The sequence below is a fragment of the Corvus kubaryi genome, unplaced genomic scaffold, assembly GCF_017639235.1.
Source record: "Corvus kubaryi isolate FWS band 111438036 unplaced genomic scaffold, C.kubaryi_AGA036_p1.0 133, whole genome shotgun sequence".
Classification (NCBI taxonomy): domain Eukaryota; kingdom Metazoa; phylum Chordata; class Aves; order Passeriformes; family Corvidae; genus Corvus; species Corvus kubaryi.
In genome coordinates, this window is record NW_024580667.1 from 2,473,388 (window position 1) to 2,501,057 (window position 27,670).

The 27,670-nt window shown below is 42.6% G+C and overlaps 2 protein-coding genes across 4 annotated transcripts in view; one reads left to right on the forward strand and one right to left on the reverse strand.

Moving 5' to 3' along the window:
- Positions 1-125: 125 nt before the first annotated feature.
- LOC121667488 (glutamine amidotransferase-like class 1 domain-containing protein 3B, mitochondrial) lies at positions 126-7,642 on the forward strand. Of its 2 annotated transcripts, none has more exons than XM_042034183.1 (7): positions 126-689; positions 3,288-3,340; positions 3,975-4,088; positions 4,427-4,546; positions 5,447-5,539; positions 5,865-6,021; positions 6,646-7,642. In XM_042034183.1, the coding sequence occupies exons 1-7, from the start codon at positions 576-578 to the stop codon at positions 6,772-6,774; spliced, it is 780 nt and encodes a 259-aa protein (XP_041890117.1). In that variant the 5' UTR covers positions 126-575; the 3' UTR covers positions 6,775-7,642. The 2 variants fall into 2 exon arrangements, with proteins under 2 accessions (XP_041890117.1, XP_041890107.1); XM_042034173.1 differs by lacking the exon at positions 126-689 and adding an exon at positions 1,374-1,557.
- Positions 7,643-15,005: 7,363 nt separating this feature from the next.
- Positions 15,006-27,670, reverse strand: part of LOC121667498 (myelin-oligodendrocyte glycoprotein-like) — a 33,973-nt gene continuing 21,308 nt past the window's right edge. For both annotated transcript variants that reach the window (XM_042034197.1, XM_042034205.1), the window contains 5 exons: positions 25,940-26,022; positions 25,467-25,519; positions 20,976-21,314; positions 19,803-19,844; positions 15,006-16,652 (listed from right to left, as the gene is read on the reverse strand). In XM_042034197.1, the coding sequence (XP_041890131.1) occupies positions 16,549-16,652; positions 19,803-19,844; positions 20,976-21,314; positions 25,467-25,519; positions 25,940-25,947 (546 nt within the window). In that variant the 5' untranslated portion in view covers positions 25,948-26,022 and the 3' untranslated portion in view covers positions 15,006-16,548. The remainder of the gene's footprint in view (positions 16,653-19,802; positions 19,845-20,975; positions 21,315-25,466; positions 25,520-25,939; positions 26,023-27,670) is intronic.

Below are 27,670 nucleotides of genomic sequence, written 5' to 3' on the forward strand. Positions count from 1 at the left end.
TGCTCCTCACACGGCTTCTCCTCAAGGTCGTTCACCATCTTCATTGCCCTCCTTTGGATACTCTCTGATAGTTTAATATCTTTCTTTTCAGCCTTTCATTCCCCATCCTGCCTGTACATCCAGGATTGCCCGGTCCTAGGACGAGAATTCAGCACTTTTCCAATGAACTTCATTCATACAGTTGGTCATTGCCCATCTCTGTAAATTTATCAAGGGCTCTCTGCAGGCACTCCCTGCCCTCGAAGGACCCAGCAGCTCCTCCCAGTTTTGTACCGTCTGCCAGCTTGCTTATTCTCCCCCATTATTTCCGCACCGTTATCTTTTTACCCTCAGTTACCTTCCCCCGGCTGCTATTCCCGGTAACTGAGGGTCGGGAAGGGAACATCGGCCCGCGGGCCCCGGCGCTGAGGTGGCCCCTCCCCGCCTCCAGGGGGCGCCGCCGCCGGCGCCGCCAAGGGCGCAGCGGCCTCCGGGCGCGGCCTTCCCGTTTCCCGTCGCTGTCACCCGCTCCCGCTGCCCGGCTCCTCCGCTCCCGCTGCCCGGCTCCTCCGCCGCCGCTCTCCCCGCCCTCAGCCATGCTGACCTCCCGAGGCCCGGCCCTGTGCACCGCGCTGCGGCGGGCAGCGCCCGGCGGCCTCGCTTCCTTGCACTGCTCCGCTCGACGCTGCCGCGCCGCCCGTGTCGCTGTGGTGAGTAATGGAGGAGCGGGGGCCGGGCAGCGCTGAGGAGAAGCGTGCGTTTGTTTTTTTACTGTCTGGCTCTGAGGAGAAGCGTTTGTTTGTTTTTTTACTGTCTGGTTCTCCACAGCCACCCTCGGCCCTGCAGCCGGGGTCGCTCCGGCGGTGAAGGGGAGGGTTCGGCGGGGCGGTGGCCTGGGAAAGCCTCGCCTGGTGCCTGCAGCAGCCCTGCAGAGACGCTGAATTTGAGAAGAGAAAGCTGCTTGCAGTTCAGAAACTTGGAGGAGGCCAGACCAGGAGTGGGAAATGTGTAAAAGCTGGCGTCTGTTGGGCTGGAGCTGATTTTGGAAGAACCACAGAATAGAATAACATGATGGGTCGGGTTGGAAGGGACCACAGTGGGTCACCAGGTCCAACGTCCCTGCTCAAGCAAGGCCATCCCACGGCACATGATACAGGATTGTATCTAGGTTCTAGAATACCTCCAGTGAGGGATACTCCATACCATCCTTGGACAATCTGTCCCAGTGCTCGGTCACTGCACAGTAAAGAAATTCTGCCTCATGTTCAGGTGGAACTTCCTAGGCATTAATTTCTGCCCGTTCTTCTTGTCCCGTTGCTGGGCTCCACGGAGCAGAGCCTGGTCCATCCTCTGACAGACCTCATTTAGATATTTATACACATTAATGAGGTCCCCTCTCAGTCATCTCTTGAAGATGAACAGCTCCCCCAGCCTTTCCTTGTAAGAGAGATGCCCCAGTCCCCCACTCATCCTCATTGCCCTCCACTGCACCCACTCCAGGAGCTCCCTTGTACTGAGGAACCCAGGAGAACTGACCATGAAGTAGTTCATAGTGAAACTCTGGGAGGTACTGGCAAGGTACGGGAAAATATTTAAACTGGGTTATGCTCTTCTGCAGAAAGGAGGTAAAACGTTACAAACACAAAAGAAAGTGAGGAGCTGGAGGAGCCAGAAGTGGCAAAGGAAAATACAGGCTATAAATGGTGTCCCAAATGGATACACAGTTTTGGGACTCAGTGGACAGTCTTTGAAGCTTGAGCTTTGCATAGTCTAGACAGCATTAAACATAAAGAAATAAGAAGGCATTATCTGCAGGAAGAAATCTGCTTGGGGCAGAATTGGCTTGGGAAAGGGCAGAATACAGGTCCAAGTGGCTAAAAAGTAACCCAGCAGTAATGCTGTCATTTTATCAAGTCACAGCTTTTTAAACGGAGATGGGAAAACAAATGTTATTTTTTGACATCAGTGATGTGTATTTCTGACTGCGGTAAAAGACAGATTTGTAATCAAGCAGGTACTGAAAGAACAGAAGAGTTTATATATAGAGGAGTTTATAATAACAGGGTTACTGTATTTTGGTTTCACCGAGTTTCAAAAACATTTAAAGTGTTGCTCACAGAGCATAACCTTAGCACAGTTGCTTATCTGTTCATTCAGTCTAAATTAAATGAAAGATAAAACAGAGTTGTGACGTAGAAGGCAGATCTTAAATATCAGAACAGGATTAACATGGACAGAAGAACACTCATGGATTTTGCTCATTTGGTGAAGTGATGGGGATATTTGGTAAAGTGATGCCCACGATAGCAGGCACCTGGGTATTGTGACCTGAAAGTCCCTTCAAATCTAACATTTCTAGCTAACACTGTCTCAGCTGTGAATTTCTTTTCAGTTGTGAGTTTCTGTTCATGTGTCTGTGTTTTAAAAATTCTCAAGCTTCAAAAAACTGAGGTAAAACCAGGAAGGAAGAGATTAAAGTTAAAAAAAATAATAAAAAGAAAAGGAAATTGACTTCCTAACTGGATTTTTTTCTTTCAAAACAAAGAGCCAAACAAAAAACCCCAAAAGAGTACATCTATATGCTTTCAGGAACTAGATAAACCTTTGGATTTTTTTGGTTTTGTTTGATTCTTATAATGCCTTTTTAAAAAAAATATCATTTCTCCTTCTACCTTGTCAGATTCTCTACCCACACGAGGGTAGCTGACTGCTTTGTGATTTTTATTAGCTGCTGTGTATAAACAAAAGTATTATTTCCACATTTTTGTAGAAAAGTATGGCTAATACAGCATAATTGTGTTACTGCATTAAAAGTGATTTAGCTGTTGATCTCTGATGCAGATGCTCAGGTAAAATACAGAAGCAGGTAAAGTAGTTTATTTTAAGTGGCCCCTCAAAGTGCATTTCTGTCCCTCTTCTGATTGATGTGCACCTGGATGAGAAAGTGTTTCACGTGGATGTGGACACTTCATAAAAAAGATGAATGACACTGTGTGCACAATAAAAACATACCTAGGGGTAACGTGTCAGGTAATTAACTGTGGAATAAATGTATAAGCCAGGAAATATGTAGTGGTTATTTCTGAGCCCTGTCATGGGCTGCTGTAAATGGGAAATGCCAGTTCTGCAGAGTGTCTAGTGGTGACACCAGTGCTAATAGCATGGTGTTCACTGGCATAGTAAGAGCTTGCTGTTAAGTTTGGGGTTTTTTTGTTGTTTGTGAACAATTTTTTAAAACCTTACCTTGTGAAAGATCCTGTAGGGAGTTTTGTGTCACCTGCAATACTCTGTTGATTTTCTCACTGCAGGTCCTGTCTGGCTGTGGTGTCTACGATGGCACAGAAATCCATGAGGCATCAGCGTAAGTTGCCTTATGGGACTGTAGACTCCAAAAAAAATCTCCATTACATTGCAGCAGTCTGTTCAATTTAGTTTTGCTGTCTCTGGCCATCAGAATTACCCTGAGAGATGTATGATGAAGCTTTCTCACAGTTTTCTCACAGCGTAATTGTGAGCTCAGGCTGCATTCTTGTAGAACTCAGTGACTGACCAAAGGTGCAGCACTGTGCATGTGATGCCAGAACACTGAGTTTGAGAGAGACTCTCTTCAGAAACAGAAATTCAGAGTTCCAGTTTCAATCTCAAGAGAGTTAAATACAGACTTAATTTCAGAATCACTTTGAGTTTCCATTCCTGGGGCTAAATCTGACAGTAGAATGGTTAATGCTTAAGTGGAATTAACTCTTACTGAGAATTAATAAGAAATGTGTCACCTAGACCTAGATTAAATATTAATGGCTATGTGGGTTACTTCCATAACACCTGGGGACTTGGAAGAAGGAAGCTTTTGTTGTTCCTGGTTGCCTGCTTTGGTAGGATATGTGTTTTTCCTCATCTTTCAAAATCAGGCGGTGGAATATTTGTAGCAAGACTTGGGGTCCAGATGAAGCCTCTCCCATAAAAGTTTTCTGCTTGTTTTATGTCCATTTTTGTAGTGTCCTGGTACACCTGAGCCGTGGGGGAGCTGAGGTTCACATGTATGCTCCAGATGTCCCTCAGATGCATGTCATTGACCACAGTAAAGGGCAACCAGCTGAAGCTGAGTCAAGGTAAGTCTGTGATGTGTTAGGCGTTCTTTAGACATAGCAGCCTGTAATGCCTCTTGTAGCACTTTGCTGAATGCCTTTAGTAGCTTCATGCCAGCTGTGGTGGTTTTCTTGGAGAGAAGATATTATATGGCTTTTCTGGACTTGATTATATACGGTCTGTCAGTGCTTATGTTTCCCAGCAGTAGCATTTCAGAACCATCTACAGCTTCAGTTACTAAATACTGATGTTCTTGCTTCCTCCCTTTCTCACCCTCCTTTTCCTCTGTCAAAACTTTATCTGCACTGTTCTGTGTGCAAATGCTTAATTAATCACATTTTTTTATTTCTGGTTCTTCAAGGAATGTTTTAGTGGAATCTGCAAGAATTGCTCGTGGTAAAATTACAAGCCTGGCTAAGCTCTCTACAGCAGACCATGATGCTGTGATATTCCCTGGTGGATTCGGAGCTGCCAAAAACTTGTGAGTGCCAACTAAGCATCAGATTCCTCAGCTAAATATTCATAATTAACTATGGATGGAGCTTGGAGCAACCTGGTCTAGAGGGAGTTGTCCCTGCTTATGGCAGAGGGGTAGGAATGAGATGATTTTTAAGGTCCCTTCCAGCCCAAACCATTCTATCATTCTATGAACCGTGATTCACACAATAAAATCCATAAATGGTCTTATTTACTACATATGTGACTCCTACTTAATATGGATAATGCCTTTTAAAGTCTTGTCATTGTCTTGTTTTAAATTCTCTGAACAATGTTGATGAGAATGCGAGTTGAGATAATGCACGAGAGGTCCTCTTTCCTCCCCCTGGTGGTGTTTCTTTTTAGGTCTGAGGGAAGTGAAGGTAAAACTTCCATGAGTTCAGGTGCTTGTAATGTTATTATTCTATTTCTCCTCTTTGCCTACCCAAAAAATCCCCTCTCGTTTTATAATGTAAAACAACAGCTGGCTCAAAAAAATAAAAAGGAAACAAAAAGTGTTAGCCACATGGAATACTGATTATCTTGCTATTGACATGCTTTTTTGTTGGCTTTGAGAAACATGAACGTTAGTTCCCTTTTCTTCTTAAGTATTTTCTTCTTTGAAAAGGTTACTGTTCAGCTTCTCAGTAATCCTAGAAAGGTGAGGTGATAATCCTCATTTCTAGATGTTTTTATTTAGTAAGGGACTTTCTGGCAGACCAGAACCTTAGAAGAGAGACATTTTGGCTAAAGCAGTGATGGTCATCTACAGAGTGTTTTTAACCAACTGTTTAGTAGCTGTTAAGTTTGGGATGATTCTTTGGAGCCACTCTCAGGGCAGATAGGCAAATACCTCTGTTTGTAGGTTCATACTGAGCTTTGTATAAGTTTCTTGTTGTGACAGATCTACCTTTGCCGTTGATGGGAAGGATTGCAAGGTGAACAGAGAAGTTGAGCGAGTCCTGAAAGATTTCCACAAAGCAGGCAAACCTATTGGGTATGTATGTTAGTTGCATGGCATTTGTTTGAAAGTGTGAGCAAGGAGACAACCTGTGTTTTGTTGAAATGTGCAGCTGTTGTTGTCGGAACTGGAAAAAGTATCTTCTGTTTTGTATCATTTGCAGCCTATTTTGTAAATGTGTTTTTTAGGATGTGTGTGTGTACGTGTTTGTCTAAGGAGAAGCTGAGGAAATGCTGAGAGGAAGTTGCCTTGTGATGTCTTTCAGATTTTCAAGGCTGTGTCCATTTGAATCTTTTCAGTTGTGAGCAAGTTCTGGGATAGTGCTGTTGTAGAATTGCTCTTAAAATTCCTTCTGTTGCAGCCTGTGCTGCATTTCCCCAGTGCTGGCAGCAAAGGTGCTCTCTGGTGCTGAGGTAACTGTGGGCCACGAAGAAGAGGAAGGGGGCAAGTGGCCTTATGCTGGGACTGCAGGAGCCATCAAAGAGCTGGGAGCAAAGCACTGTGTGAAAGAAGTAACCATATCCTTTTCTGGTGATTTCCATGTTGGGAGACAGTTTAGAAATGTGTCATTAAAGGAATGAACACATGTAGGAACTGTGCTTTTCCACTTAGATTTTCATGGGAATGTGCAGTGTATAGCAGGTAGCAGTGGTACAGTACAGGATTAGAAACTCTCCTCTACACAGCTGTGTAACTGCTGCTGTGCAACAACACACTGGGAGTTAGAATTGGTTCTCAGTCAGCTTCCCTGGACACCCAGTAATGCACTAAGTGCTGAATGAATTTGCACATAAAACTGGCATGAGTTACAGCTGGTCAGTTCTCTTTGAGATTTTTATTCTTCTCCTGAAGTCTAATGCTGCAGTCAGACTGTTCTCAGAGACATTTTATTACAATCAGTGAATTTTGTAGGTTTTCTTGTGGTTTTGGGTGTTTCCACAGGTTTCTTGTGCAGCATTTGTATTACTGGCAAAAATACCTTGTCATAGGTTGGATTACAGGTTGTAGCTGTCTTTACAGCTGGATGGTATAACATATTTGGAGGTAGTTTTTATAGGATAGTGGAGTTGTGAGATTTTCAGCGCTGGTTCATTTTGCAGGCAGCATCTGCAAGTGCTGTGTTTTCCTTAACTCCTTTTTACGAAGCTCATGTGGATACAAAAAATAAGGTGGTGACCACCCCAGCATTTATGTGTGAAACAGCATTACACCACATCTTCGATGGCATTGGGGCAATGGTAAAGAATGTGCTAAAATTAACTGGCAAATAAAATCAGATGTGTCTAAATTTAGGGCGTAGTATCAAACATATCATGGACCAATGGAGACATTTGCACCTGCTAGTCCTGTTCACACTCTAGTGAATGCTGATGCAAAGCTGATTGATTCCCAGCTGCAGGATTTTCTGTGCCTTTTTGAGAGAGGGGCATTACACAGGGCAAGGAGCCTGGCCTGAGACACAGAGCATCTTCTTGAGCTTTTCCATCTGTAGAGAGCAGTCTGGATGTGTTCTGAAACAAATCTTCCAACACACCAATGTCAAACCAGTTCTAAGGGAGAAAAAGAGACTCAAGGCCCTTTCAGAAGCTGAGGGCAGATGTGTTGTAGGGATTTGGCACATGGCAGCATATCTAGTGGCTGGAGAATGGGAGTAGAAAGGAATGAATGCACGGTTCCAGGTGTATGTGCTCAGGCCTGTGTCTGGGAACTAAAAGCCAGGATCAGCTGCTGAGGAAAAAGACATCTTCCACACCTTCGTCTAGCTCTGTGTTAATGAAAAGATTTTTTATTTTTGTTTCTATTTGAAAGAACCCTGTTTTCACAAAGTCAGTCTGAGCACCAGTCAGCAGCAGGACACAACTGCCACAACAGTAGCACTTTGAAAAACTCATCCATTGGCCCATTATAGTTTTAAAAGGTCTTGAAATGAAGAAGAAAATACCGCTGATGTGATGCACAACTCTTAAGGACAGCAGCATCCCTGTTAAAGCAGTTGTATGACAAGTAGTGAATGGAAAAAACTATCTCAAATTATCCTAACTTCCCCTGCTTTAGGGTAATAAAGCTTTCTCCAAAGAAGTATTATTGAATGTCTGGAATAATGATGTATAAATAAATAAATTTCTGCCTTTTATCTCATCCTTGTCCTTTCATTTTTGTTTGGGAGCTGCCTTTGGTAGCTTATATTGGTTGGTACATTTTAGCAGTTTTTCTGCTTTTCAGTTCACCCATTTTGTACATTTTTTCCGTATAGGATCCAGCAGAATCTTCTCCCCCTCTTAAAAGTTTTTTGTCACCTTTCTGTTGAGCAGGACACAACATTTCTCAAATTCAAACTAACAAAAAACAGGCAAAATGACACCCCTTGCCTCAGATTAAAGTTTCTCTTCCATGACAGACTTGCCGAAGTGAACCTGTATTTTCAAGGGAGAATTGTGTGCTTCATAAATGAATCTACAAGCCTTAGACTGAGTTGGTGTTTGGCAAATACTGTCTGTGGCTGAACACTTGCCAGGGGTGTGGAGTGTCATTTTTTTACTGAGGGGAGCAAAGAGAAGAGAAGCTTGAGTGTTAGTGTTAGGCATGCTGAGCTTGCTCTGTCAGTGTTCAGGGAATAAGCATTTTTGCTTCTGTAGCCTCTTAATGATTAATTTTTTGTCACTAAAAATAAAAACCCCATTTGGATTTAGAAGATTTGAATTTGTACCACAGTGCTGACTCTTTTCTTGGGGGATTTCAGAGGTTCCCTGTACAGATCACCAACTCCAGTGAGGTTACAGAGGAATCATACACAGACACCAAGTCCTTGTGAAAGTAGGTATGGTTCATGAAGTGGATTTTGGACATTCTCTGAAACCTTTTTTGTTTATGCCTCAAATTCTTCATGAAATTTTCAGTATCAAGTTGGTAAGAAACAGGATTTAAAACACTGCCACTATATAATTCAGTGCAAAAACTCTCATTGTGATCTTTGCTTGTACAAAGTGGATATTTTCAGTATCAATTTTATACACAGAGGCTTAGCAGAGGATGGGAGGTCATTGTTCATATAAAATGTAATACCATTTTAAAGTGCATGTGTTTCCCACATCTGCAGGAAATTTAAAAGAAATTTGGTGATAGAATATCACGCAACGGAAATGGTATTGAAATCCCCAGGGTAGAAGAACAGCTGTGTTAGCTGTGCCTGTGTTAACAGCACCTTCCTCTGCTGCAAGAACTCACCTCTGGGTTAAACCTTCCCATGAGCTCCCTCACCACAGCAGGGCTGAGGGTTGGACTTTAAGGTTTCTCATATCTACAGATCCCAGTAAGTGCAGCAGTGGTGACACAAAGCTTTCTTAAATTCTGAATCTTGGATTCAGGTGCCCTGAGGAAAAAGATGATCTTTCGAAGAAATTGCTGTTACCATTCAGTGACCAGCTGTGGGAAGTTGGTGGCTGGATTATTCAGATGGTGCTTCTTTACAGTCCTCAACTCTTTTTACCCTTCTTTTTTGATTGCTCTGAATTTAGAGAGAATGGGATTTTTTAAAGGACAAAGAATCATGCACCAGAATTGCCTTTCATTTTTAAAATTTTCTCTCATTTCCCAGTAATGACCTGACTACAAACATTTGATATACACATTTTTCAAGGGTTTGGTGCTGTGGGTTTTTCTGTTGTGTTTGTTTAGTAAGTGTTTTTTGTTTTGGTTTTGGTCTTTTGTTATCAGTAGAAAGTTGTTTAACTTTGGTGAAAGAGGTAAGATTGTCATCTTGGCTTTCAGCCAGTGTAAATTTGGAGGGAAATTCCATGTGCCTTTAGAGATTATTATTAGAAATTTGTCTGCAAAACTGGGATTTTTATTTCCTTCCGTAGGGCAGATTGGAGCTGGTGAGGGGTTTGCTGCTTTCAGCCAAGTGGACAGGAATTTATAATATGTTTTGTTACATGCTACCAGAAATAAGTGAAAGAGGCTTCTTGAAGCCTCCACCAGGAGTCATGCAATACCTGGCTTATGGATTCCTGACATTTCTCATCTTTGGGAAGCATTTAAGGGTTTTGTGCTACTGAAAGGGGGTTGTAGTAATTGTGTTCCTGCTCGAGTTGCTTTTCTAGTGCTTGCAGGGTTAAAACTTGCTGGGGTGGGAGGAGTTGGTGCCTCTCAGCTGTGATTCTGCCCGTCCCCTTTTGCCTCATTGATGGTTACACATAAACCCCGTTTAATGAAAGGTTACTCTGCGGGTTGTTGCAGTGTTTACAAATTTGGCAGCGGTGCTTTTCTAAAAGCAGAAATGAGAGTCGGGGTTTGAGAAGCCCGTTTTGTTTTTTACCTTTTGGTTTGTGGCTACAAGAGGCACTTTTTTGGGAGAATAAAAAGCCAGCAGAGGGCACTTGGTGAACAACGTTCTGTGCAGGGCTCCGCTTACTTAGGGACAGTATTCCAGCTGTATGACAGCTGGAAAGTGGGACAGTTCTGTAGGGCACTTTTTTTGGCATTTTGGATGCATATGGAGAATAAAACAAATATTGCTTCCTCCTGGCTTCACAGAAATAAATAGGACATCCAATTCCATTGCAATGAATGCATTTGTCCTGCTTGAAGAAACAAGATTAGTTTCTTCAGCACAGTTATTTATGCCCCTGAAAATATAGTAGCAAATACAAATAAATAAGTTCTAACCCCTTCCTGTGATATAGATATCATGGGAAAAAAAGAGGAAAAGTGTAGTATAAAGTCATAAAGGTACACAGTGAAGTTTGGGTTTTTTGATGGGGATTTTTTTTTGTTTTCTTTTGTTTTCTTGGCTGGGTTTTATTTAAACACTAGTGGTGTTATAGCCAACATGACTGCAAATGAAGGTTTGTCGGCAAGGACTTTCATCAGGCCTAGAAATATCCCTGGAAGGAAACACACAGTTTCTTGAGTGTCTGTGTTTTTGCAAGCTAGCAGTATTTTATATGTGTATATGCACTTATTTATTATTGTTTTCAGAGTGGGAACTTAGATAATCCTCCACCTGCAAATAATTAAGAGTTGCCTGCATTCCAGGGCTTGAGCCTTTTGTTGACCTGGTTTTCCTCTTCCAGAGACTTCAAGTGCCCAAGGGGAAATGTGCTTATTGTATGGGTGAGCCTTAGCCCTCAGAAGAATTAAGGAGATGATATTTGGTTATTTTTTCCAGGGTGATTTCAGTGGTGGCCAACATCTCTGCAGAAAGACAGAGAGAGGGGAAGAGAAGGGTCTGAACTGGGACTATCCCAAAAGCTGAAACAGAAGGGGCAGTGAGGATTGCAGCACCCATAGCAACGTGATTCCCTGCTGCATATTTAAAAAGAATCACCTTCCTTGCCTGTTTTCAGTATTTTTCAGTACTCTTTGTTCAGCTTCTGAGTCTCAGGCTATGCAATGACGGCCCTTAGGCTTAGCTGAATTAATGGTGAAAATTCCAGTCTAGGGAAGGTGTCCCTGCCCATGACAGGGGTTTGGAACTGGATGATCTTTAATGCCCCTTCCAAACCAAACTATTCTATGATTTTATGATTCTGCATCGAATGTGTCCACATTATTTTCTTGCTGATGTTCTCTATGGGCCATTTCTCCCACATCACATGAAACTAAAGGGAGCTGACAGAAGAAAGCATTACCAGTTAATCTGGCCTCACTGTAAACTTAGGAAAAGATGATCAAACTAACTCATTGTTGACTCTTACCAGTGTCACTGCCAAACCTTGAAAAAAAAATTAACTTGCTTTTACAGCCATTCTTTGGCAAGAATAATGTCCAAAGACCTCTTAAAAATTTCTTTAATGAAGCATATTATCAGCCATATGCTCCTGCCATATGGAATATGTAGGTGTGGGCCACCAAGGTACTGCAAGTGAGAGAAGTGGAGATTACTCCTTAAATGTGTGAATTGTTTTTGTGCTCCTTGGTTTTCAAAGCAATCCCTCTCGTTCCCAATGAAACTCTGGAAGACACAAGAACACTCCTCACATTCTGCACAGTGAGTGAACTCTCAAGACACTTCCTGTGTCATCACCCAGGCAAGAAAGGATAACTCAGGGTCTGCTGGTCACTCAAACATTCAGTTGAAGGAATTTAGAATAGTGGTTGTAGAAAACCACTGGGAATGGCATTAACTACAGCTCTGGGAAAATACAGTAAACAGGGACATTTCAACATCCCAACTATTGCTGCGAATCTGAGTCATAAAAAAGGAGAGTTGTAAACAACATTTAGAGGTCACCCAGCTCACACTTGTCAGTGGAGGTGCTTACATAGCACAGAACAGCACACAGAAATTAAATTTAAAAACAGATGAATGATACAACAAGGAAATAAATGTTATTTTCCCAACAACAGCACAGTATGTGGACTCAAGTATAAAAAGTTTATGCCAAGCATCAGAGTCTTACTCATATCATGGCTTTACAAACCAATTTTAATGGGCTTGATTTACAGGTGATAATCTATTAACACCAATTCTTTCAGTGACTTTTCACAGCAGCCATAAAAGCCAAGTTCTACAATTTTTTTTGTAAAGTTGGTAGAAATTAAATAGTATATAATCTACCTCATATGTTTATATTGGGCCTATTACTAAAACTTTTTATTTTCACTCTCTGAGAATGAATACGTTAGTCCATTTACATGATTGGACTTCTAATATTTTTCAGTTTATGACCAAGAAATTATGATGCTGATTGAATGAATGCCCAATACTATCTAAAGCAATAGCTAGGAAGTTTCTCCTGCTGTTGGTACAAAACATATCCAAAACAAAGTGGGGAATCTTGACAGATTTTTCATCTGTCAACAGCGTCAGCTGGAACAAATTGCACTGCTTCAGCTTCCTCCCCCTAAACCATGAATTATTCTTTTCCAGCACTGTGCAGGGATGGTGTTGGGGAATTTATAAAATTCACCAATTTTCTCCCTGAATTTATAAAAGTGCTGTGAGCTGCCTGCATCAAAAAGGCTTTGTATGGTTTGTCAATGGGAAAATGCTACCACTGAGATTTCTCCATTAGTGTGTTCTGGGTTTGAGGCATTTGCCTCTCTTCTGTGCCATAAAGGGATTCCTGTAAAAGATTCTGGTTTGGGCCTGAAATTGCAAGGTTTCTTTAAACATGCAGGTGTTACTGAAATGGGTTTCCTTGTGTTTTAATTTTCTTCTACTTTGTGGGAGGGTACTGTGAAAAAAGGGCAGCAAAGTCCTCTCTTTATTCCAGCAATAATAAAGGTGCATCTGGGCTGGGAGCATAAGAAGGACCCTGTGCTACAACTCTGGATTCCTTAAACACAATCTTAAGACTATTTGTGTATTTGGTTTTGCAATTTACATAACCTATTTACGTAACAGTTTACATTACATACCTATTTGCATTACATTGCCAGTGACTTATGGGTTCCTTGTGGCAGGGATGCCCATGGAGCAGGGCAGGTGAAAACCAGCATCTTCCAGTGTCCTGGTGGAATTACTTGAAAAGAGGAGGACTGGAGGCTGGACGAGGCTGCTGCAGGTGGCCCCCAGTGTTGCTTCTGTCCTTTAGCATTGAGCACAGCCCTGCCAGGGCTCCTCTGGGTTCTTGCAGTTCAGTTCTTGCTGCTGCCCTTGCACCACTCGTGCCCTGGCTCAATCTCTCTTTCCCATCGTTGGCCAAGAAGCCCAGAACAGCAATTTTTGGCAGGCAAAAAAGATTGGCATAAGTAACTAACATATTTAAGAAGAAAATCAAAAGGAAGTGAGACATGCACAGGTTTTCCCTTAGCCAGAGAAGAGGAGGAGGTGAGAACATGTGAGGGAAACAACACGGACACAGCAGGGTCAGTGGAGAAGGAGGAGCAGGAGGTGCTCCAGGTGCTGGAGCCGAGGTTCCTCTGCAGACGATGGTGAAGGCCATGGTGAAGCAGCTGTGCCCCTGCAGCCCGTAGGGATCCCCGGAGGATGCAGAGGTTAGTGTAATAATTTGGAAAATACCACAAACCTCCTTCTCTTCCTCCCCTTCCTCTTCATTTGTTTGCTCCAGATCCTCATTCTTAAAATTCTTGCTGTTCAGGAAACAGGAGCTGCTTGCCCTGTGTTCTTATACCATACCCTGAGTGTGTAGTGATACATTCATGATAGTCCTTTCTTCTCAAAAGGTGAAACAAAAACAGAATTTAGAAAAAAATAAGAGAAAAAGTAATTATAAACTAGGTGTGGGAATGTTTTGGCTTCCCCAACCTTGGTTGGAATTTTTTGTTTGTTTGTTTTTTGCTGTTTCAACTTTCTTTTGTGACTCTTGTCAAATGTCTTTCCTTACTCAAAAAAGTATGGAAACACCTTTTCAATTCCATGTAAAAGTGGAGAGAAATGCTGTTCTTAGTATGTAAATAGTATAGGCTAAATCAGCACTCACACAGTGCCTGTTGATCTAGAGGGAATGAAAGGCAGAGCTGTGACTGATGTGGGGAGGAGAAAGGGAGGAATCGGGGGAAAGAGAGAGGTTTTAGATGTCTTATGTACAGTGTAACTGGAAGGCACCTGGGATGAGATATAAACCCAAAATCTGCCCATAGTTTGGAAAAGAAACGTTAAGAGAAAAGGTTTAAGGACAAGGAAAAGGGTAAAGGGAAATGAGAAGAGAAGGGAAAGGAGGGGAGGATACCGTTAAAGGAAGCAGACAGCCAAGTTACACCTGCACCTCCAAAAAAATGTCCGTCTGCATTGGCTAAAAGATGTGACCTTGTCTTTTTTGATGTGGCAGTCAGTGCACTGATTAAGGAATTTTATAATTCCAGTCTGGATTGTTGCTACATACAGCACTATGTGGGAATGCAATTAGCACAGCTAGAGCAAATTATTTCAGGATGTGCTGTTTCGACATCTCTTTGCCTTGTGGGACCCTTTGCAAAGAGGAAAGAAAGCTTGCTCCTAAAATGCACTGGCTCCTGGTTTGTTTTCAAGTGTGACACAAAACACAGACCTTAGCTTATAAATTAGATATGGTTTCAAGTCTTTGCTCCTGGCAGAATGGTTTTTTCCTAGGAGCCCCCTGGACAGGGGCACTGCAGGCAAGGGAATTCGCCTCTAGTCTCTCTCTGCCTGATGATCCATCAGGGCCATGCCTGAGCACGTGCCAGGGGCTGTCTCCTCACACACACAGCTGGCTCCAAAATGTTGAGATTCTTTAACTGAACAGCCACCCCTGGGGGGATTTAAAAGATGTGTAGATGTGGCTCTGAGGGACATGGTTTAATGGTGGACTTGGCAGTGCTGAGTTAAGGGTTGGACTCAATGATCTTTTCCAGCCTCAACTATTCTGGGATTCTACGCCTGAGAAATGCTGGGCTGCCTAAGTGGCTATGGATTTTTAGAAGTCATAGAGTCCTTGAGATGAGGGCAAGCAGTCCAGACTTTTAGGGCCAACAAAACTACACAGGTGTTACCCTTTAAACTTTCTGATTGCAGAGGAGCCTCTCTAACCGTAGGAAAAAACGGAATACAAATAAAGAACTCTTACAGACCAAGCGATTGCTCTCATCACGGCTTTTGGTTTTATTTCAGGTTTTTATTTGTAATCAAATTGTATTTTGAAAAATACATGAAATCTGAGGCAAACATTTGGAGGGTGGGACACAAAAAGACAGTCACAGTATGTACAATTCTTACAGTCAAATCTCTCTGTGCAGTTGGACCCCAGCTGTTGCACTGAGCTGCTCTGTACACAGGGTAGCCAAATACCAGCTGAGCTTCACTGCAGCACCAGCACAGGCCGTGTGTGGGATTTTGTTTCTCTTCCCCACCATGGGGGGAAAGGGCCTTTAGTTAAGAAATTCAAAGGTAACTGTCTCCTTTACATCCATTTTAAGCTCTGATTTATTCTGTTTCCTCCTTGCAAAACCAATCTTGTCTCTCCACTGGAAAAAATGATGCAACTGTTCCAAATCAAAGTGGCTTCCTCCTGAGTCACTCCCCCTGCCCGAGGGCTCAGCAGGAGGGACGAGTTAAGTCACTGCTGATCACCAGCCTGTGGGGAGTAGTTCTGTTCTCTGGATGCTTTTTGGTTGTGAAACAGGGGAGTTGCAGTTCTGGCCCCAAACAAAACTTCTGCATTTTCTCAGCATTGTTTGTATGCAGGATCCTTTTGACCCAAGTTTTACGCAGGACGTCTATGCTACCTGAACTGAACATTTCCAGAAGTAAACCCATTCAGTTTGCATAGGTATCAGTTACAATGATTCTGATGAGTTTTTCAATGTTTTTTTCCCCTCCAAAGGTACAATTTTTAAACAAGTAACATCGTCACAGTACCAATTTCTCATTGCACAGTTCCAGCTTAAGAATCCAGCTTTGCCGTGTTTCATGACAAAAAGAGATAATGCTGAATTCAGCCTTCTGAAGTTTTTGGCTTATTTAGCAGTGGAATTTTAAGTAATACATCACTTCCTTCCTCTATGTGGATATTTTATGAACTTCTACCATCTTTCTCAGTCAACTTTACCCTTCCTGAAGAAATACTACATTTCTTGTGGAAAAAAAGGGTTCTTACTGATAACTCATGACGCTTAAGAGTGAAAACAGAAGCTGAAGTTCCAGAATCAAGTTTCATAAGGTTTCCATCCTTACGTTTCACAAAATGGGAGTGTCTTCCTACTTCCAGTTTTTGTCTGACACAGAGAGTAGTTAACCCCACTCTTCCTTTCCGTTGTCTTGAAGAACAGCAGATGAGAGGCAGAAGATCTCACTAGGATCAGTTATAATGTGATCCTGGAGTTTTGTGAGCCTTTCATCCTGTCATTAAAGCAAACCCCCACAATCCAAAAATATATATCCTGGCAGCACTAAAACTGGACTCCAAGAAACAAATGCAAAAGCAGACTTGCCACCTCAGAGTTTTGCTGCCCTTGGTTTTGTGGAACACCAGAATGTGGGACGTAAACACCTAATGCTTGGTGTGTTCTCAGCTCTTGGCGTTTCTTCCCTGTAGCTCTGGCACAGGTATCACACTGACCCCACAGACCAGAAAGGTCCTCTGGTGAGGAGAACTTCCCGAAGACAAGGTTGGCTTCCCCAGTCACAAGTGCCAAACCCCCAGGGGGACCAGGAGGAGGAAAGAGAAGGGAAGCATAGCCAGACGTGGCACATCCATGGGGCTTCCAGAGCAAATCTGACTCTGCCCTGAAAAATTAAAAGAGACGAAGTCAGCATGTAAGTGGTGGCTTGACAAAAAAGTGTATTTGAAGTTTGCATGACACATTTTACATGAATGCATTGATGGAGGATTGTTTTAAAAACAATTAATTTTGTCTCATTTTCAAAATTCTCCTTTTATGTGCCTGTGCACAGTCCAGACAAAACAGTCTCAAGGTACTGGGACAAGGAAGTTTTTCTTCTTCACAGAAACTCAGCAACAATTAATGCAATTTTTCTGGATGACTGAGAATCCTTGCTTAAAATCCTGATAGAAAAGCAACAACCAGCCAGCTGGTTAGTGGGAGCTGTCCCTGCCCGTGGCAGGGGTGTGGGAACTGGATAATCTTTGAGAAGCCATCCAACCCAAGCCATTCTATGATTTTAGGATGAAAATACGTTTCCATTCTTCCTACTCAGGGCCAGAGGCAGATGTTTTGATTAAGAGTCCATAAATAATGGTAATAAACATTAAAAAGCCTAGGTCATACATGCCTTAGATGGTAGCAGCACTGTGCCACTTTTGGTACAAAACCCACAATGTGGACACAGGGCACAAATTACCCTTGGTGCAGGTGAAACCTTCAACCTGTGCTGGATGTAGTGCACAAGTAAAAAGAGATTTTCAACCCCTGGCTTAAGAAGAAGAGAAACTTTTTCTATAACTGTTCAGGTCCTAATCCTTCTCTGGGAAGATCAGGCTCTATATTGGTTTTTACATCACCAGCCTAAGGGCTGTTCCTGTTGCTGTGTTATCAGCTGTCAGTATCTCACTGTAGTTAACTTATCTCTACCCAGGGTGCTTCCTCCCTGTTCCTGGAAGGAGTTTGTGATATTAATGTGGAGAGAAGAAGTAAACATCAGGTAGTCCTCAGGAATGCTTTGAAATAAATGTAGGGTTATAACAACAAGCCTCCCGGCCTTTTGTGTCCTCTTCCAGGCCCAGACCCTTTCGTTTTTCCCAGAGAAAGTGGTAAACTAGTTTTATTGACCCTGAAGGACTTTTGCAAGACACTCAGAGTGAAAATAAAATTTGGCTCTTTAAAGTAGTTGGGAAAAATAATCCATGCAGGAAACAAACAGAAATGCAGCCATAGTGAAACAGATGAAAACTGTTTCTGTTTTACATAAAAATAGTATTTGTTGATCTGGTTGACTGTGAAATGTGAGAACTGTTTCTGCATATGATGCCTTTGTTCTCAGCAGGTCATTTTTTAATTCTTCTAAGTCCCTTCTCAAATAACAACTAATATAAAACAGATTCTCTTTCTCCCTTTCTCAAGAAATTGCTGAAAATAAATAAATAAATAAATAATTTTAAAAAGAAAGGGAGCTATAGCTGATGGTTTTCTTCAAAAGAAGGTGACAACAGGAAATATTTTTTCCTTTTTGCAAAAAATTACATTTAAAAAGTTAGACTTTTCTTTCCTCATCCCCAAGTCCCTCAAAATCCTGCAGTACAAGAACCATCAGGTGTCAAAAGTGTGTGGTTCAGTTTGTACTCCTATAACAAAGCGAAACATTCCTCCTTTGTCCCAGTAATTTTTTTCCTCAATGAAAACACCTTTTCATTATAAGAAATAGTTTATATTGAGGGAAAGTTGTCAGAAGGTTTTGGCTGAGCCAAACATATTACAACTATCTCATTGAAATACAACCCACTTACATTTGGTTTTGAGAATCTTCCACTGCTTCTGCATTAAAAAGTTTGACCCTTGATAATTTCTGATTTCTTGTGGAAGGTAACAGCTTCTAATTCCTGTTCTGTTTGCTCTTATAAAGTAATGTGAAGTCACGTAATACCATCTTGAATTTAACTTCATGTTTTTCAAAGACCTTTAAGCCAGCTAGACTACCTATCTTAGGTCTAAAAATGGATATTTCCTGTATTTTTTCGAGTTGTTTTTTTGTTCATGAGACACAAGAACTGGTTTTTTTTTTCCTGTGTGATCATGAGATAAAACACTGGAACATTTCTCTTTCTTAGTTTCTGTTTGAGTTTATTGCAGCCTAATCTGTCTGTAATGCCATAGAGTGGCTGAACTTATCATGTTAACTGTAATATAATAATTGCTATGTAAAGTTTCATATCTTCCAGCTCCACTGAGTAAAATACAAATTGCAGCTCTTGATTTTATATGACAAGTGTAACAGGTTTGATGCCAATTTAAGGTTTTGTAGCACTAATAAGAATCATTTGGCTTGAAAGGAGGATTATTAGGGAAGAACTTACTGACGATGGCATGTTCAAGGTGGACATCCCTTTTGCATTGAATTCACTCCAGAAGTGTTTACAAAATTATCTTAGTGTACTTTTCTGTAATGAATAAACCTATGAACATCTGTACTATATTGCAAAATTGCCTTTGGATGAAATCTACCTTAATTTCTCAGAAGAACTTATGTGGAGTCACTAATCATGTATTTTTTGAATATTTATTAGCAAAAGGACCCCTCAAATTTCTCAGTCTGGTAGTTTAACTCTACAACTATCTGAGAGGAAGTTGTAGTGTGGTCTCTTCTGCCATGTCTCAAATGAAAGGATGAGAGGAAATGGCCTTAAATTGTGCCAGGGGAGGTTCAACTTAGAAAAAAAAAATCACTGAAAGAGTGGTTATAGGCACTGGAATAAGTTGCCCAGAGAGTTGTTGGAGTCACTGACTCTGGAAGTGTTCAAGAGCCACCTGAATGTGGCACCTGGGGACATGGTTTAGGGGTAATGATGGTGGTGCTGGGCTGATGGTGGGACTGGATGATCTTGCAGGCGTCTCCCAGCCTTGATGATCCTATGATTTATTCCTACCAAGGTAATTCACAAAGGCCTTAACTCCCAGAACCGAGTGGCTGCTGTGTTGTTTTTTACTGATTTTTATGATGCCCATACTAGTGAGTGTCTTTATGGACTCGTGACTCCCGGCACTTCAGCATCCTTCTCTCTGCAGTCGAGCTCTGTCTCAGTGGTGGAGATATTTTTCCCTGTCTGGGACAGCTGTATTTTGCCAGGCTTAGTAAGAGAGAACAAGCACCCCAAGTTTATTGGACTGTGTCTATTCAGCACATTTTGCCAAGCTTGCAAATGCAAAATAAAGCACAGGACAACCACTCAGACACTTAGCAAGTTAAGGAGTACTGCCTTACCAGAAGGGGAAGGTGGGTCCTCAATCCTAGATGGAGCTGGAGCTGGAAAAAACCCACAATAATCAAAGTTAATTGTTTGAGCCTAGAACTTCTTCTGTTTTTCTGATAATTGATCTAAGGCTTAATGTTATTTTTTTTTTCCTGAGGAAGAATACATTTATCAAACAAACTCAAAGTTTAAGTATGATCACAGAATTATATCAGATACCTTACTGCTCCCAAAATTTAGATGATGGAAACATTTTGATTCTGCATTTTCAAAACAATTTCTGTCATTTTGAAAACTGCAAAACATGTCACTTTGAAATTTTTTGAACCAATGTATTTCTCTTTACGTTTTGAAAACATTTTTCTCTTGAGAATTATGTCCATTAAAAGAAAGATATATTTTTTTTCTATTTTAAGCAGAAGTAAATCAGTGTGGTTGAACATAATGAAAGTTTCCAGCTGATTTATTCAAGCAAGACACCCAAAAAAGGTATTATTTGTTTTGATATGTATCCCTTATTTTTTTTATTTTCTTTTTCAGTTGGTCAGCTGGTCAAACTCAATGCTTCATCCTTATGGTGGCTTGTAGGTAGTTCAAACGTGATCTCACTTGTTTGGCATTATTCAAACATGTGTTCTGGTCTCACTAATTTTCCTAAGAAGGAAAAATAATAATTCTTGTTGCATCTGTCCAGCCTTGCCACCAGATCCACATCTTCTAGCTGCAAGGGAAAAGGAAAGTAGCCACTGGCTGACATCCCTCTGAAAGGGTCTGTGGCCTGGACTTTGGATCCAATTGCCAGAGATTAAACTTCTGCTTCACAGACCCACGGGCAAACAGTGAAATAAACTCTCCTGTTCCTCTGAGGCAAAGTGGATCAAAGACAGTACCAACCCATAAATAACCAAATGCTTAAATTTGGGGACATTATTCATTAATGTCTCCTGTGAAGGGAGGACGAAGAGGCAGTGGCCTTGCCCTTAGGAGTCCTGAAGGGCTGAAGCTTAACAAAGAGATTTTTCTTTTCTTTCTCACATATTCTTCCAACAAAAGCAAGGAACAGAATGAAACTGAGTGAAAAATTGCTTTAAAAGTTGAAGTAATCCCTGTCAGTGGCCATATATGGCTTATCAACAAGAAATAGTGCCCTTGACTCACTCCCTCTGAACTAAACAAAACCTTACCTGATACATTGAGTCTAATTTTAGATTTCTTTGTTTCATGACCCCCGGTCTGTCTGTAGATGCAGGTATATTCTGCATTGTCCTCTAACTGGACATTGGAGATCTTTAAGGAAAGGTTGCCGTGCTTCATCTGGTCCAGAAAAAGACTGGTTCTGCCATGGAAATGTTCGTCCTGGGCCTTCAGTGAATCCTGCCCTTTCTGAAAGAAGTGCACTATCTTCGTGCCAATCTGCCAGTAGAGCATTGACTTGGCAAGGGTCAGGTCTCCAGGAGGGGTGGTGGTGCAAGGCAAAACCACAGTTTCTCCAACAAATGCATGGCATGTGGTGTCCAGCTGACCTGGAATAAAACCCAGACAATTCCATCAGTGTGCAGCAGAGATAGGGACACCAGGCTTCCTGTAATTTGGCTTCACCACATCATTTTTGGCACTCTCCCTCCCAAGTCCTCCTGTTTCCAGCCAGGAGGGCCATGTGTGCTCAGAGCCCAGCCAGCTGTGCAGCAGGACAGATGTTGGTATGTGCAAGCTGCCTTCACTTCGTAAGTGTGGCTTTTGCTTGAACTTGTTCCCACTTGTCTCCTTAGCTGGTGATTTTTCTTCCAGCTCCTGGGGATCCTCAGTCTTTGGGATTAGGTGTCTGATTTGACTTTAATTGATAGGTCAGTTCACAAGAGGAAAAGGGGATGCAGGGAAGTGGGGAAGGGCAGATATGATTAAACAAGTTCTAGTTTTGTAGGAAGTCTGTCTGGAAAAAAAGGAGAAGTGTGAAAACAATGCTAGACCAGGAGAAAACTCCTGGATGAGTTTGGTCTAGCACAACTCCCATTATTTGGCTACCAGACTGTGATTCCTGACTTGTAAATAATGTGCTGGGGGCTCCCATCTCCCTTCTCCTGCAAAATCTTGCAGAGGGTTGGATGGAACAGGGCTTTTTTCTTCAGGTCTGGCTTGGTGCAGTCTTGCTAACCCCTGTCTGGGGGTCTCTCATACTCTTTGGTGGTCATCTCCAGCAGCCAGAAGGAAGAGTCTGTCATTCCCACTTTAGATAAATGATTTTTCCAAGACCTTGGGGAGACTTGGTGGGTGTCCTAGACATCAGGCAGAGGTGTTACCAACCTTCCCAACCAATTCCAGCACATGCAAGAGCCAGGGTGATGGTATCCTGCAGTTGAACAAACAGGGGCACAGGCAGCCAGCTGCACCCCACTTACACACACTGTTCATTTAATAACTTTGATGCCAATTATTTCTATAAATCCTTCCCAGTTAGCTGAAAGCATACTAAAACTTGCACAAATGGGTGAGTCTGCCACTATCAAGCAGGACAATTCCTACCAGATTGCAGTGCTACATTTTCTAGGGGAAAACTGGTTTATTGAAGAAGGTTCTTATGTATTCATAAAGCATGAACAACTAGGTATTTCCAACACAGAATGTGGGCTTAAATTAGCACTCTGACCAAACCTGTTGCATAAAATAATTTTATAAATTAAAATGCGGATTAATTTATTTGAAAGGAAAAGTTATTCCCAGCATGGAGCAGAACAAAAGCAGCACGAGGCTGTGACTGCACCAAGAAGAAATGCTAAAATTCACTGTGAAACAACTCAATCTGCTTCCATGGCCAAAGTTCTGTGAAGCACATGGGGCAAGTAACTAGACTCAATATTGAAGTAAGTATTCTTGGTTGCAGTGGGGTCATTCCTGTGTTCCTGGCTTGCATCAGCTCTCTGCATATGTCAGGCTAAAGACCAAAGAGAATCCCACTTCCCCCTTGAAGTCAGTGACATCAGCCAGGGCTCAGCTTGTCACATGCTCAGGCCCCTGTTTCCACATCAGTCAGCCTTCTTTGGTGTCACAGTGTGTTTATCCAGACATGAAGGCAGAAGGAAAAGCGTGATACAGACAGCTAAACCTCAGAGCCAAGTAAATGTCTTTGGTTATAACTCTATCACCACACATCTGCTTTCCTTTGGTTTCCAGAGTTTTCAGCTGAAAATCCCAGTCCAATTTGCCCAACAATGTCAACTTTTAGCTGAAAAAACCCCACATATCCCAAGTGCTTTTTCTGGTTAGAGGTGGAAGGAAAATCCCCTTGTTGTGTGGAGAACTCAGCCTTTTGGTCATTACAGTTTGGCCATGACAAAATATTCTTCACCGGGTGATTAGACCTGGGAACAGGCTGCCCAGGGAGGTGGTGGAATCACCATCCCTGGAGGTGTTTAAGGAAAGACTGGACGTGGCACTCAGTGCCATAATCTGGTTGACAAGGTGGTGATTGGTCATAGGTTGGACTTGATGATATTTAATCAATCAATTCTGTGATTCTCTAATTTTCATAATGGATCAGTTGCCAACCAGGTTTTGCTTCTCAAAGGGAACTTGAATTATGACCAAGGTCAGCCTCCACTGCTCTGTGCCCTTACTGCTCAGCATGTATCACCCTACAATCCCCATGCCCTGAACATGCCCAGGCAGGGCTATCAGCTGTCCCCAGCATACCTCAAGGGCCACTGCCAGATCAGGGAGGGGAGGAAGGGCAGGGAGCAGCCCAAGCCTCATCCCTGAGCTGTTTGGGCGTGGGGAAAGGCTGTGCTCAGCAGAATGTCCCTGAGGCAAGGCCATGTCTGAGAGCAGATTGTGGTTATGGCTGGCCATGGTCAGGAAACCACAGCGGGAGATGAGTGTGCTTGAGGCTGCTGCAGGTGGTTGGTAGGCAGTGGAAGAAATGAGCCTCCAGAAGAGGAGGGAACAAGACTTTTCTGGTGGGAAAAGTCCTGTCTGCAGGGTGCTATCGGGAGAGAGAGTGCTTGCAATGCATGATGTCGCACAGGGATGAAAAAAAGATGATAAACAGAACCTGTAGCTCTATTCAGAAAAATGGACAGTAAGGATTTTCTTAATGAGCAAAAGAGGGAGAACAGGTGTGGGTCCTATCTCCTGACTGTGGACACCTGTACATTTGATACTGGTTTTGGAAGTGCACCTATTTGCTCTTGATTCTTTGTCTGCAGATGAAGGACACCAGTATTTGGCACATCTGAGCTGAGCCACACCCATTCCCTTTCCTCCATGGCACGGTGTATAAACCTTGTACCACTTGTGAGGAGCTCACAGGGTTCAGCCCACCCTGCCTTCAGTGCTTCCAGGTGGTAAAACCAGGGCAGAAGGAGACAAAAAAAGAGGCACTGCTGAAATTGGCTGGGACAGGGGCAGGTGACTGAAATCTGCTGTAATGAGTTCTTTAATGAGCACAGCTGCAGGAGGCCTTTTGTTGACGGGGAGAACAGACTTCTGGGGGCAAGTCAAGTAAGTGTCCTTACAGAAGCCAGTCTTGAGGAGAAGAGGGGTAAAGTCATGCTGAAGGCTGGTGATACTGGTAAGCTTCCTACTGAGGTGTTGATGTACCAGGAGCTGCAGAAGCAGGGACCTTCCTGGCCAGAAAACTGAAGCACCCTTGTGGTGGTAGCTTCTGCTGAGGCATATAAATCAGGATTAATAGTGCTTATCTCACCTACCAAGTAAGGTTTGCACGTGGAAGGGGCAGTTCTCTATCTTGGAGAAGATGAATGTTGGCACACAGCTTTCATTTGCAGTTGTGAGGCTTGAATGGAAAGTGGGATGAGTGTATTTTGTGGATTTTTTTTTTTTAAATTATGCATGTTAAATATTGCTGAAATGTTTAAGCCTGTTAAGATGAAGTTGAATGAGACAATTTAACCAGTCTAAGATTCCTGTAATGGGAAAACACTCCTACTTCAGCAACCAAAATGTGGTGCAGGAAAGCTCATTAAGATTGGGCTTTTTTGTTCCCCCCTTGTTTTCCAGGTGAAGTGTAACCTCTGTAACCACCACAGCCTCTGGTAGATGTGAGGCATTTCTGGGCAAACAGAGGAATCCTGACCACACACAGAGGTCTTACTACTGCTGACTTTAAACCCTGATAAGGAAATTGTACCTTGTATAAAATTCTCTCAACAGCATATACTGGTTTATCCTTCTCATAGGGAAGGTGGTATCTAATTTATATGTCAGGAACTCAACTCTGCTAAAACTAAGCAGAGCATAAGTAAAGACTCAGGGAGAGAGTCTGCTGCTGAGCTCCATTTTTTTCACTTACCTGATTATGCCTGTAGAGAGACAAAGTCTTAATGAGTTTAAATACAAAAGCAGATGCAAGATGGTTGGGGGTTGTAAAGGGTGAGATTCCAAGTCATCTTTAATTGTATGAAAATGGTAGGGTACTTTTAAGGATGTGGCATGATAAACTTCATAGGTAAAGGTTTATGGGTCTGAAACACCTTAACTTTGAACACCACCTCTTTTGGATACAGAGGCTTATCTGAAGGTTATGACCTGTACTTGCAAACCTTGGACTGGGATGGAATATATTCATTTGTTCTGTTTTGCTCCAAGACTCTGCTTGCAGCTTGTGTGTTCACATGTAAATGACTCTGCAAATTTCTAGGTGTGCATTATGGTATATTTACCTCTGGGCAGAGATGCAAGCAGTAGGCAGGCAATCATCCAGAGAGCAGTCTCCCTAATGAGAAGGAGAGAGATAAGAGAAAGGTCAAATGCTTTGTTAGAATGCTAGAGCAGAGATCAAAGACCTTTTCTCTGGTGTAACTTACTACATCTTTCCCTGCACCCTCATCTGTGAAGCTAATTTGAGTATGAAACTGGATGGGTTAGAAACCCTGGCTTGTTTTGCCATCTAGTCTTGGTGTGGGTTTTATCTCCTGCCTGTAGAACTGGGGTTTCTCAGTGTTCATGATGGGCCAAGGCTTCATTTGCCAATGCCAGACCTGTACTTTCTTCTTGCCTTCTCATATGGACAAAGTTAATTGCATCTATATAGTCATAGTTTGATCTTGAGATTATTCCCTGTTGGTAATTAAAAGAAATTCCTTCTGCTCCCAAACTTCAGCTGCTTCACAGCCCAAGGAAAAGCACAGCTTACCATTTCATTTTTGTGCCTCCCAACCCTTGGGAATCTGTGCCTGTCAGGAGCTTCACCAGACACTTCAGCTGCCACTTGTGTCCCTGCAAAAGAGTGAAAGGCTCTTAATTTTTGTTGTTAGAAGTGTTCCTTATAAGACAAAATAGGTTATTTGCTGGTGCTCCATTTGCTGTTTTCTTTCACTTTGTGTGTGTAAAACATGGTGTGTTATTATATCATTTCTGCGTACATATCATTTACACTGTGCATGTAGATTCCCTATGTGTTTGCATTCTGGATACACTCTTGCAATACAAAGAATGTATTTTTTTGTGTAGGATGGACGTGAGTCACAAGCCCTGCACTGACTAGTCCTCAGCTTTCAGCCCACTGAACAGATTCTTGTTCTGCAGCCAGCTGCAATCAAAGAAAGTGGAGAAACCTGATAGGTGTTGTATTTATCAGGAGGTGTAGGCACCATCTTCCAAACTGCCAAATACCACCAAAGCTGCACATCTACCAAAAAATAAGAAGCCTGCAAGGAAAATGATGCCTAAAAGAGCTTTTTCTTTGAGGAGGCTTTTAAATCAGGTACTTTCTCAAGAAAAAAATCTGAAATGGAGCAGGAGTGGAGATGGGGATGAATGTGCAGTTTGGGCTTCCTTTTTCTATCCTCATAGGAATTCACAGGTACGAATATCTGAGTGGTAGTTCCAGAGATAATGGTGGTGGTGGAAGGAGTGGTTTAGCCAAGGTTCTCTTTCCACTGAGGAGGTTTTTTGTGGGAAAGGTGCTGGTCATATTCTCCTGCCTGTTGCTCCTGGTGCAATGTGGCTTCCTGGGGTGAGCAAGACCTGGATTTGTGTGTTCCTCCCTCTCTCCTTGTGGCCAAGCCCTGATTACAGATTGTTCAGCAGCCCCTTCCTGATACCCAGTGCAAGCCATCTGCCATCACTGGCTTCTTTGACGTTAGTAGTGTGTCCTACCTGTCTCTGATGAACTCCTGTGGTTGCCTGCCTCCCCACTGGAGAAGGTTATTTTTTCAGGCAATGTTCCATACATTTATGGAAGCTTATTCCATGTTAGTTTCCTTCCTGCTTATCTTTGTCAATGGAACTGAGGCACTCATGGCCATTCTTATCACAGAATAATTTAGATTGGTAAAACCTCTGAGACAGAGTCTAACCTTTGTCTGATCACCATTTGGTCAGCCAGACCAGAGTGCCACGTCCAGTTTTTTCTTGAATGCCTCCAGGGGTGACTCTACCACCTCCCTGTGCAGCCCACTCTAATGCTTAACAACCCTTCCTGGGAAGAAATTCTTCCTGATGTCCAGCCTGAACTTCCCCTGGGGCAGCTTGAGGCTATGTCCTCTCATCCTATTCCTGGTTTTCTGGGAGAAGAGCAGAGTTCATCTGCCCTCTCAGCTTTGTGAAGATGTTCCACTCCACATAAGGCTGCAAAAATACCAGGAAAACTTGTTCTCCTGGTCCAGGGCTGCACACCAATCTTTCCTGTTAGGCAGCAGCAAGGTCTGTCCATGCTGAAGGTGTCTGGCCTGGCAGCTGGTGCTCTGTGGCACTGTGGCCATGTCCACTCTCTCTCTAGGCAAAGGTGGTCCTCATGATAATCTCCTTATTCAGAAACAGCTAAAAATTTTTGGTATGTGTGGCCAGCTAACAGGCCTTTTTAAAAGTGCAGTAGCAGCAGTGGGAATGAGCCACAAGTCAGAGCTCCTGAAAGCTGTGTCAT